At 49.4% G+C, this 11,849-nt stretch overlaps 1 protein-coding gene across 1 annotated transcript; it reads left to right on the forward strand.

Moving 5' to 3' along the window:
* The first annotated feature begins 7,539 nt into the window (after positions 1 to 7,539).
* On the forward strand, positions 7,540 to 10,682 carry LOC133381914 (uncharacterized). Its single transcript, XM_061621494.1, has 3 exons — positions 7,540 to 7,639; positions 9,089 to 9,229; positions 9,867 to 10,682. Exons 2-3 carry the CDS (start codon positions 9,196 to 9,198, stop codon positions 10,661 to 10,663), a joined length of 831 nt encoding a protein of 276 aa, XP_061477478.1. The 5' UTR covers positions 7,540 to 7,639; positions 9,089 to 9,195; the 3' UTR covers positions 10,664 to 10,682.
* The last annotated feature ends 1,167 nt before the right edge of the window (positions 10,683 to 11,849 follow it).

The raw sequence follows: 11,849 nt of genomic DNA on the forward strand, positions 1-11,849 counted from the left end.
GGAGACCACAGCAACTCCTCCCCCCTGTCCCTGCAGCCTGTGCCGGTGTTGCACCAAGTATCCAGGTGGGCAAACCTGGGTCAGATCAACTCCTCCCAGCTCACCCACCCAGGTCTCAGTAATGCACACCAAATTGGCACCTTCATCCACAATCAAATCATGGATGAGAGTGGTCTTATTGTGTAACAGGCCACTGGGCACAGCAGATGAGCAACGTGGAACCCGTTCATGAGAGGAGTGGCAGCAAGGAACAAGGTGCAGATAGCCTTGCCCTTGTCTTTTGCTGTAATTCACCACATCCCCATGGCTATATTTCCCTCTCCCCGTGATCACTGAAATTGGGGTGGCATCACCCATGTTCCTCCGTACTAAGACTCCTCCGAAACAGCTGATGTGGACCCAACACAAGGACAATATGTTGCTATTTCATCAGTGACTCTAGATGTTGGAAAAAAGAGGATGCATGTTTTCAGCCTGCTATGTTTAAACCACTTTATTTAAGGCAAGGTGTTCACGATCAATTAAAAACATAGAGCACACCTAGAATTTTGCTAGGATATATTTCACCTCCCACTGTTTTATCTTGTGCAAATTGAGACACTTCTGAGGTCCGCTGGAGACTATTCTGCAGAAGTCAGTGCCATTATTCCACCATTATGTTTGGAGTTTCCTTAGTGTAAATTTGGCAAAGTATTGCTGTACTTCACATATTCATAGAAATAGAAGCAAAAGAAAATGATTTCCTATAGAAAACTTCACTAAAATTGCAAAGTAAATCAGACATATTTAAAGTGACCATCTGAACTACATCAACTGTCTTCATAATGTTGCTTCCTCCCTGCTAAAACAAGATCAGCGCAGGACATATCTTCTTTCTATTATTTGGGCTGATTGCAGGTGTTGCCACCACTCACCATATGCTCAGAGGCACATGCTACCAAATTCTTCCAAGCTAAACATAAGAACATAAGAAGAGCCTGCTGGATCAGGCCAGTGGCCCATCTAGTCCAGCATCCTGTTCTCACAGTGGCCAACCAGGTGCCTGGGGGAAGCTACACAGGAAGTGGACTGGACTGTGAAAGACCAACCCAAATTGTGTTTGCATTTTGACAAATTTGTAGGGCAGTGGAAGGAGGCGATTGGAGGGAGGGGGCAAAGGAAAGGGGCGGGAGGTTTGATCATATGCATGTTTTTTGAGTTCAATGGTATTTACTCCTGTGCAATGATGCTTAAGATAGGTAAAACTGACCATGGGGAGGATGTGGGGGAGGGGGAGGGGAGGGGGAGATTGGGTGGGGGGGCTCTGGGCAGAAGGGAAGCCCCTTTCCTTTCCAAAATGAAAACATTGTGATCATTATTATTTTTTTCCAGTTTCCCCCACCTTTTTATTCTACAGCAGGCACATGTAGCCTCCCACCCAAATTTAAACCAAAGCTGTCCCTGGCCACATCCACACCAGGCCTTTATTTCACTTTGGACAGTCATGGCTTCTCCGAAAGAATCCTGGGAAGTGTAGTTAGTGAAGGGTGCTGAGAGTTGCTAGGAGACGCCTGTTCCCCTCACAGATCTAAAATCAGAGCAGCTGACTGTTAAACCACTCTGGCCACTGGAGCTCTCTCAGAATAGGAGTCTCCTCTCAGCCCCCTTCACAAACTACACTTCCCAGGGTTCTCTGGGGGAAGCCAGGACTGTCTCAAATGAAAGCGAAGATTACTTCAAGTGGAGATTACAAGAACTCTCAGAGAAAAAAGGCCAAAAGGGCTCTGGGTGGTTTTTTTTTTTTTAATCTCTTTTTAGACTTTGAACTCTCGATTCTCTCTGACTGTTCTGTGTATCGCCATGAAAAGTTACAGGGTTGTTAAGCAAGCATTTCTGAATTTGGGACTAAAGGTTTTTTAAGGTTTTGTTTGGAAATGAGCTTATGGGGAGCATCAGAAAGGCATGGGGGTTGTTTTCAATTTAAAATTGGGGAATGTGAAAAATCCACGTTGGCTATAGTATACAACCACTCTTGTGGCTGTATAATTAGTGACATTCTGATGTGTTCTGTGACATGCTGATCCATCATGTGCCGATGAGATGAAATCCCTGGCAACCTTGGCACTACACACGTGGGAGATGCCCTCTGGCTCAGGAGAGAGCGAGCAGAGACAAAGGTGTCTCCTCTCTCTCAGACAATTGAAGGAGGGAAGAGAGGAAAGGGCAGAAGGAGGAGGGGCAGGTAAGCTTCCCTAAAGACGTAACAGCCTAGCGATGGAAGGAAGTCAGTCAGAGCATCTCAGGTAACGGTAATCCAGCCTCTCCATCTGGAGGACCCCAACTCTATCTCCCTTCTGGAGCATAAGCAAAAGAACAAAACAGGAGTTGCTCTCGCCCCGCTTAAAAAAAATGGGAGTGGATGCAGAGTATGGAGATATTGTGGGGGAAATGACTGAAGAGAGGTCTGCATCTATAATCCGTTTGTGTCTTGTCCTGGCTGTGGAGGAAGGAGCACTCGCTCTGTGTCTGTGTGTGTGTGAGAGAGAGAGAGAGACCATATGAATTTTTCCTACATGTAACACAAATCCTGATCCAAGTAAAGAGCAGCTCCTATTTCCAGTTGCCCCACCCACTCTGAGATCTGGTCTCTCTCTCTCCCCCCACCCTCCCTCATCTCACCACTTTGGAGGCAAGGGCTACTGGTCCTCCTCGTGACGCTGTGTCTGCCTTCCTCCCCATTCCAGAATCCCAGCCAAGAAAAATCTCCTACCTGGGAGACCAGGGTTCGAATCCCCCCCAGCCATGAACCCCACTGGGTGACCTTGGGCCAGTCACTGCCTCTCAGCCTCAGAGGGAGGCGATGGAAAGCCCCCTCTGAACACTGCTTGCCATGAAAACCCTCTTCATGGCGTAGCCATGAGTGGGGATTGACTGGCAGGCCATTCATTTCCCTTGCATTCCCTCACAACAGTTCACAGTCGGTCAGGTTGCACGCAGGAGCCACAGTTTTAAAGGAAAGATCTCTAGCTGACGGCACAGTGGGCTTTTTCCAGTTTTCAGGTCTACTTTTCTGTTGATGGCTGTTGTTGGTTGTCTGAATCAGTATCAACGACGGAAGGAAGTCAGTCAGAGCATCACAGGTAAAGGCCATCAAGCCTATCCTAACAAGAAGCCCCCCCCCTGCAAACCTAGGAAGAGCAGAGAATCACAGAAAAATCTCAGTTTTGCCCCTTCACTTAACAAGTGCCTGAAAGGGACATTTGCCGGACTCCCTTGCCTGGCCACCGAAGGCGCTGCCTCGCATTAGAGCCCCATTGGACCCCCATGGGAGGGGGGGGCTTGGGCAGGAGTTTCTCCAGGGGCTGTGAGGAGCAAGTCCCTATCTGGAGTCTGCTGCAGGGTTGAGGAGGAGGGGGAGAGAGGTTGGGGGAGTCTTCCGCATTGGACTTGGGGGTCCTCCTTGGGGTGGCGGTGCTGGTCTCCCCTTCGGAGGTGCTGGGCGTGGAGGAGCCTCTAGGTGAGCAGAGATCCCACGTGGGGGAGTAAGAGAAAAGCCCTTCCAGAGACCCCCAAATTCTTGCGTTTGAGTCTGGGCCCAGTTGAAGGTGCTGGTGTAATCCATGGGGCTTTTATGTAATCCATGCAATGCATATGTATGGCTAGTCTTATGTTAAGGAAAAGCTTAATAGGTTATTTTTCTCAAACAGAAAGCACCTGCGAGGGGCTGCGCTCATTAGAGATTGGGTCAAGTAATGGTGGCTAGGAAGACACAACCTCCACTCAGCTGCGTTATCTAGGAGGCCGGCAGGGAGTAAAAGGACCGTCTGATGCGTCTCCAAGGACAGTAGCCTTGGCACTGGTCCAGTTAGCTCTAATGAGCTACATGTGCCAAGGATGGGCTGCACGTGCTGATTAACGGCAGGGCACGTGCCATGGGAAGAGTAGCCATTGTCTGTTAGGCACAGGGCAGCTTTGATGCCTAGTCTGATTAATGATGTCCCCTGTCAAGATGTGCTGATTTGATGTTAGATATAGCTCATGATGCATTCCGTCACTGTGTATGCCTGGCCAAACTTTCTCCTCTAAAAGGTGCCTGTGCCATGAGCTCAGGGTGCAGACCTTAACACCTCTCTGCGAGAGACCTTGGGTCTGTTCCACTGGGTAGGCAAGCCTGTTGTAGCCCAGTTCAGCATACAGACTGCAGCTGCCCGTGGGGGGAACTTGCAGCCTGTTCCATTTATTGGGTATGCCTGTGTGCTTGCTAAATTACTCAATAAACTTCTCCTTGTGAGTAAACCTTTGGATCTGCCTCCTTGATCCCATGGTACCGATCCTTACAGTTTGAAGCAGCCCACAGCTGGGGCTAATACAATTGGCGTAGTCGGCCGGATTACCAAACGAATCAATGTGGAGATTTAAGGGGAAGAAGAATCCTGTGGAAGCCGATTTGGGGAATCGGCTCCCAGGGTGGCCACCGCATGGGATGTGGAATCCAGTGGCCAAACAGTTGGCCTCTTTAGGGGGGCCAGTGACATGGCCAGAAGGAGAAACAGACTGCACTCGGGTGTGCAGCCCCTCTGACATGGCTTTTGCCGACAGCACAGAGATGTTACAATAGCCATTGCAGGCATGTTAGTAATGTTTCTTCTGTCCTTTGTGTGGGAGTATTCCCCAAATGGTGAGCCCCCCTTCAAAAGAGCCACCACCTGTCCACTGCTGAAGTGTATCCAGGGGGTGAAAGGAGGTGAGCAGCCTCGATGTCAAAGCAGGGGCAGAGAAAGGGCGGGCCTTGGCCTTCTTGGAGGCAGGTGTTCGTGGGGGGCATTACTGGCCCTGGGCTCACAGCCCCCCAAAAGTCTGGTGCCAGCCCTAGACCAACCCCTCTCCTAACATCAGAGGAGCCTTGCTGCTGGGTCAGGCCAAGAGCCCAGCATCGTGCCCTCAGTGGCCAACCAGAGGCCCCACTGGGAAGCCTGAAAGCAGGCCTCGAGGGCAACAGCAACACTCACCCCCAAATGACATTCCCAGCAACTGGTATTCAGAGACATTTCCTGCCTCCGACAGCGGAGGGAGCAACAGAGCCATCGTGGTCAGCAGCCATTGAGCCTCTAGAAACGCTTTGAAAGCCATCCAAGTTGGCGGGCATAGAATCATAGAATAGTAGAGTTGGAAGGGGCCTATAAGGCCATCAGGTCCAACCCTCTTGGGCATCCCAAAATGCAGCCGCTGTTCCCACCTGCCCCATGCAAGGCGGCTTACTCTGCACCAGGACAGATCCCTCCCATAAAAAATCTGGAGGTTTGATTGGAGTTGATTGCACGGAGAAGGCCTCAGGTTCTTCAAAGGGGTGGAGCCTGGGAGTTTATTCCCCCCTCCTCCGTCCCCACATTCCCCCCTTCTTTGCGAAGGAGACTGACCAGGCCGGAACAGGGAGGTGCAACAACCAACCAGAGACTCAGAAAAGCGGAGGAAGACATGCAGCCTTCCGGTCCTCATTCGGAGGCTGGAACTGGTTTCATTGCCGTCATACCTCTTTCATCCCCCCTCCTTGTGTTTCTTTGGATTGGCACCCTTCCACATTGCTGCTCTCGTTTGGGAACCGGAAGTATTTCGGAGTCTAAGGACCACCCTACCCCTTTGGCCCATTAACCATTAGAGTTCTGTTGACATTTTCCTCCACCGGAGGATCCACTTGCTCTCACATTCGTCACTCAATTTGAGAGCAAATCTAGCTCGAGGGAATGCGAATGAGCCAGCCTGTATGGCGGCAGGGCGGGCGCTGAGGGAAGAGGGCAGTCGCTGCGCTCTCTCCTGATCTTTCTCTCTCTCTCCTCCTTGTCTGCGCCTGCTGCTTCCCAGCGGTGGTGCCTAGGGCGGGGGGCAGCGGCTTGTGGTGTCACCCCGTCTCGTGGTGTCACCCCATGCGGCCCGCACCCGCAGCACCACCCTAGTGACACCCCTGAAGGCATAGGGAGACAAGGCGAAGTCTCCAGCAGTATTGTTTACAGGGGTTGGCTGGTGGTGCTGCCTAGCAGTGGGATCTTGTGAGACCTGTGCTAGAGCAGAGTGAGAAAAAATGAAAATGACGATCCTGACTGGTGGTGTCCTGAGGTGGTGCCTAGTGAAAGGCGGTAGCCACAAGCAGGTGGGAACCTGACGGGGAGCAAAAGGTGGGAACGTCACAAGGACCACTATCCTGGAGGTAAGTAGTGACTTAGGATCAGGTAGATACTTTAGCTAAAACTTGGGTGCTCCACTACCGAGTAAAATCTGGAAGAGAAAAAGAAATACGGAGGAAGCAGGAGCCAAAGGAAGGGCCCTCCTGTGAAGATTAGGGTTAGGGTTAGATTCAAATCAGAGCTGAACGAGGCAATTGCAGAAACTCCTGAAAATGAAGTGTCTGAACCTGAAGTGGAGGATGATGAAGGATGTACTACTCGCGACGAGAGTGCTTCTGTGCATGTTCAAAAAGCATTGCCGCCACCACGCCAGCTTATTGAGCGACCAGGAGACGTTGTACCTGGTGAAGCTGCCCATCCCGGCTGAGCTTCAAGCTGCTGTTGAAGGACAGATTATCTTGAGGCTTGTAAAGAATCTTTTTTTAAAACAACAACACAATGTTAATATTTTGTTATTTAAATTTCTGTGTACTGTATTCTCTTTTGATGTGTATTTTGGATTTGTGTGGTTTTTGTGTGAGTGAGCCGCCTTGAGGGCCTTTTAGCCAAAAGGCAGCATAGAAATAGAATTAATAAACAAAATAAATAAATAGCCCACAGCAGATTTTGGAGTGGTCACCGCAAATTACATATATTCCCCTATTAGCCCTTCATTATTTTAGCTGGGAAAGACTGGCATCTCATAGATACCTGGGGTGTATGATTTGTCCTGGCCCAGAGCAGATTTTGGGGTGGGCACCCCCAGTTACTTATTTTTTCCTGTCTCTTTTTCTCTATCTTTTTTTTACATTGATGCCTTTATCCATGCCCTGCGCCCAGCAGAAGCTCTGGGCCAGGCGGGGTGCACTGGCATCTCGTAGAGGACATCCTCCCCTTTCCTGGGGTGTATGATTTGTCCTGGCCCAGAGCAGATTTTGGGGTGGGCACCCACAGTTACTTATTTTATATGAATTCATGACATCATTACGTATTTATGATAATATCAGACTCTGGAGGATGTTGATTGCATAAATGTATTGTTATTCCTGACGGGGAGAGTCCCCCGATCACAGCAATATATCATACAGGCTACTCCAACATACATTTTGGCCTTCAGAGACATCCTAACTTTGGCCTGAAGTTGCTGAAGCTGTCAATTTTCTCCTTTTTCAGCGTTTTGAACTTTCAGGCAAATAAGGAACTGGGAACCAAATCCAGAGGCCTGACGTAGCAGGAACCTCTGCGCCTGCGCCCTGGATTTGCACCAGGGGTAGAGCCTGCGAGTAGTTTGCCCAGAGCGCGCCTGGCATTCAGTCCTCCAGCGGGGAAAGGATCTGCGCTCTGCTTCCTAGAGAGGCAGGATGTGGTCATGCAAATGGGAGGGTGGGAGGAAGACAATAGCGAAGCAAACAGGCTTGATTAATTTCCTAAGAGGAGGAGGAGGAGGAGGAAGGCTGGATCGTGGCCAATCGCAAGAGAAAGGAAGACGTGCAGCAGTGGGGGTGAGGAAGGGTCAGGAGTTTGCCTTTGGGGGGCGGAAAGAGGGGGAGAGCCTCCCCACACATCTCCCCCGGAATCCATGGGGGGCAGTCGCATGCATGCAACCTAGGGGCAACATTGGGGGCCGAAGAGCTGCAGCGCTTCCATTGCACGAAGATCCTCTTTGAAGCGCCCTCTGCCCCAGGAGTGGGGGTGGGAAGAGACGCCCTGGTGCAGAGGAGACCCCCGGGTGCCGGGGCTGAGAAAGCCGGCCTACCTCGCTGGGCTGCTGTGTGAGGACAAAAGGGGAGCAGGAGCAGGTGTTCCCCTCCCCCCAAAAGCCTTGGAGAAGAAAGCAGATAAAAAAAAAGAGTAAGCAAGCGAATAAGTAAGCAATATTTTCCCCACATCCAAACTGGGGCTGTTTTCTTGTCCATTCTGTCCACAGTGTGTTTCTGTGAGCCCATTTCTGCACTGCGGTAGTTCCTGGGAGGAAACACACTTTTTGTAGACTCATAGAGTTGGGAGGGGGCTGTAAGACCATCCAGTCGAACCCCCAGCTCAGTGCTTACCCTCTCCCCCAAATGAACTTTGTCTCTTCTTGGGATCTCCTCAAACCTCCCCCCCTTTTAGATACTCACTCTCTCTCTCTCACACACACACACACACCCCTACACAAACGTTAGGACAATCATCTCCTTGCCTTCCTGACCTTACAACATTGTTGCTGCTGCTGAAGGTTGGGGAGGGGGAGATCAACCTACATTTCCCACTCTGGGGCCTTTGGAGGAAGGTGTGAATAAACATGTGTGGCCAGCAAATAAGCTCATCTGAGTCATCCAAACTGCAGCCCTGCAAGGTAGGCAAGAGTGGTGTCAGCCTCCTGCTTTGCACCTCAGCTGCTGACTTTACAGAAGAGGCCAGTTTTATTTCATTATAAATTAAATGATCAGAAAGTCATTTACTTGAGGAACTTCGTGGAAACATAGGAAGGTGCCTTATATTGACTTGGTCCACGTAGCTCAGTATTATCTGCACTGACTGGCAGCTGCTGTCCTGGGTTTCAAGCAGGGAGCCTTTCCCAGCCCTGCCTGGAGATGCTGCTGAGAATTGAACCCGGGACTTTTTGCATGCAAGGCAGATGTCCTTCACCTAAATGGCCGTGTTGAGAAGTTCTGCATTTGATCCTATTGTTTTGCTCTTTTGGGGAATGGGCCAAGGTAAATGCCCTTTCTGCTTACAGCGTTCACAGCCCTCCAGTCTCAAAACCAGCCGTGGGAACCCTTTCTGGGTCTGTGGGCCAGATCCTTACTTGGCCCTCGCCTCAGGATCCAACTTTGATGCGTGGGAGGAGCGCTTTGAGTGCTGTGAGTGATTGAAGCACACCCTGTTGCCCTTCCCCTTTCAAGCTGGATGCAATGGTCTGTGCGGAAGAGGCCGTCTGTTGAGCAGAGGGCATGTTCTTCTTCCAGGGTCTGGTGACCTTTGAGGAAGAGGAGGAGGAGGCAGCAGCTGTGCATTTCACGGAGGAGGAGTGGATCTCCTGGATCTGGGCCAAAGCGCTCCGCACAGGGAAGCCATGGAGGAGAATTATGAAATTGGAGCCTCTTTCAGTAAGCAGACACATTTTCTTAACTGATAGATGTTGAAGGCCATTTGTGCCAATGATGCATGGAGTGGAAAGTCAGTTTCTCACTAGGGATTCTGGGAGCTGTAGTCCAAACTCCACAGTGGGAATTGCTGCTCCCTTGGAGCTTGGGAGAGTCCTCTCTCCCTCTCCCTCCCTCTGCCCAGTGTTTGCCTTTGGGGCCTAGGCACCCCTGTGCTTAGTCTGTGAGCAGGACTGGTGCCTGCCTGGATCCTAACCTCATGCATCGGAGTCGAAGTCCTTGCCAGTTCTCAAGACAGCCCTAGCGCAGTTTCTGCAAGAATGTTGCTGCATTCCGCATATTGTTGTGCGTTTCGGTTGAGGAAGATTCTCTGGAGAAGCTCTCCATATAGATGCCACTGAAGAAGACTTGCTTCAAGTCGAAATGTGTTTGGCAAATTATTTGAGATATGTTGTGCATTTTATCCTTGCATTTTGTATTTCTGTATTAGTACGCCTCTGCCTTTTATTGCTGTCTTGTCATTGGGAGTGTATGTACATCTTGTCTACAGAGCTAGCAGTTCACTCTGTGTGGTAAATTGCAGGTGCATTAGAAATTGGACATTATTCTGTACTCTACTTCTCCTTTACATCTTCTTCAGGTGAGGCAGTCAACGTGCTGAACCGTTGCCTGGCTGCGACAATGGACTGGATGAGAACTAACAAACTGAGACTCAATCCTGACAAGACTGAGATGCTGTTGGTGGATGGTTTCTCTGATCGGATGGTGGATATATACCCTGTCCTGGATGGGGTTACACTCCCCCTAAAGGAACAGGTGCGTAGTCTGGGAGTCATCTTAGACTCTTGCCTCACACTTGAGGCTCATGTAGCCTCGGTGGCCCGGAATGCGTTCTACCAACTTCGGTTGGTAGCCCAGCTACGTCCCTATCTGAGTAAGGAGGACCTCTCATCAGTGGTACATGCTATGGTAACCTCGCGTCTGGACTACTACAATGCGCTTTACGTAGGGCTACCTTTGAAGACGATTCGGAAGCTACAGCTAGTGCAAAATGCGGCAGCCAGACTGCTAACAAGAACTAAGCGGTCTGACCATATAACACCTGTTCTGGCTCGCCTGCACTGGCTTCCAATATGCTTCCGGGCCAGATTCAAAGTGTTGGTACTTACCTATAAAGCCTTATACGGCGCGGGACCACGATATCTGTCGGAACGCCTCTCCCGATATGAACCGGCCCGTACACTACGGTCTACTACGAAGGCCCTCCTCCGGGTTCCGACCCATAGGGAAGCCCGGAGAGTGGTGACAAGATCTAGGGCCTTCTCAGTGGTGGCCCCCAGACTATGGAATGGTCTCCCCGAGGAGGTGCGCCTGGCACCGACACTATCATCTTTTCGGCGCCAGGTTAAAACCTTTCTCTTCTCTGAGGCATTTTAATTCCTGTTAATTGTAAATTATTATATTTTGATTTTAGACTGTACAGTTTTGTGTACAGTTTTGTGTTATTTTTATTGTATTTTTAATGTTCACCGCCCAGAGAGCTGTTGCTAGTCGGGCGGTATATAAGCTTAATTAAATAAATAAATAAAATAAATAATACTCAGCCATAGACTATATTTTCCATCATTCCTTTCTACATATATTTTTCAGAATCATACCATGACTTAGACCTTCACTTTATGTGCTTTTGCATATTTTGTCTAATTCAGCATCTGCATGGTTGGTACCAGAGATGGATTATGGGGAGAAGGGGGTGGGGGGAGAAACACTCTCTCTGACAAATTTCTCACTCCCCCACCCACCACCCCCATTGCTGGAGCCCTTTCGATATGCAAATTATAACTGAATCATAAACTGGAAGTTAAAATTAAGCTGCCATCCCAAACATGCTTGCGTCAGAGTTGATTCCTCAAAATCAATAGGACGTTTTTCAGAGAATATGCATTTAGGAAGGGAACATTTATTTATAAGCAACACACCATCATTTCCCTTCCAGAGATCTCCAGAAATCTCCTTGGGAAGAATGTCAGCGGAGACTGTGGTGTCTTTATGAAATATGATTTATTTATTTACACACATCCCAACCTGAGCATTTCCTTCCCTCTCTCCTCCTCTTCCTCCCTTTCCCATCCCCTGTGGTCAGTTTCACCTATTCTAAGCATGATTGCAGGGGAGTAAATCCCACTGAATTCAATAAGCATGCAAATGATCAATCCATTCTCAGCAAACTCGCAGAGGATCCCATTTCTTACCTCCCGTATTAAAAAGCAGAGAAATTCACTAATAAGCAAAAAACCTTGCAGTTTAAGAACGTACCTATAGCCCACAGATATTTCTATCAAACTTTAAAAAGCAGGGAAATTGGGTGGCTATAGAGAATACACCAGGGGAACAGGAGACCTGACCTCCTCTGTGAGATATTGGACTGCCCTACGAATTGGTCAAACTGCAAACACAATTTGGATTGGTCTTTCACAATCCAATCCACTTCTTGTGCAGCTTGGAAGAATTTGGTAATATGTGCCTCTGGGCATATGGTGAGTGGTGGCCTATTATTGAATACTGTCTACAGTTCTGGTTGCCTGACCACAAAAATATTCCAGAGGCAGAAGAGGTAGAGAAA

The sequence above is a fragment of the Rhineura floridana genome, chromosome 3 (assembly GCF_030035675.1).
Source record: "Rhineura floridana isolate rRhiFlo1 chromosome 3, rRhiFlo1.hap2, whole genome shotgun sequence".
NCBI classification, from domain to species: Eukaryota; Metazoa; Chordata; class Lepidosauria; order Squamata; family Rhineuridae; genus Rhineura; species Rhineura floridana.

Coding starts and splice junctions, on each gene's coding strand:
- LOC133381914 (XM_061621494.1), top strand. CDS start 9,196: ATGGAGGAGAATTATGAAATTGGAGCCTCTTTCA. Junction 9,230..9,866: donor TGAAATTGGAGCCTCTTTCA/GTAAGCAGACAC, acceptor CATCTTCTTCAG/GTGAGGCAGTCAACGTGCTG.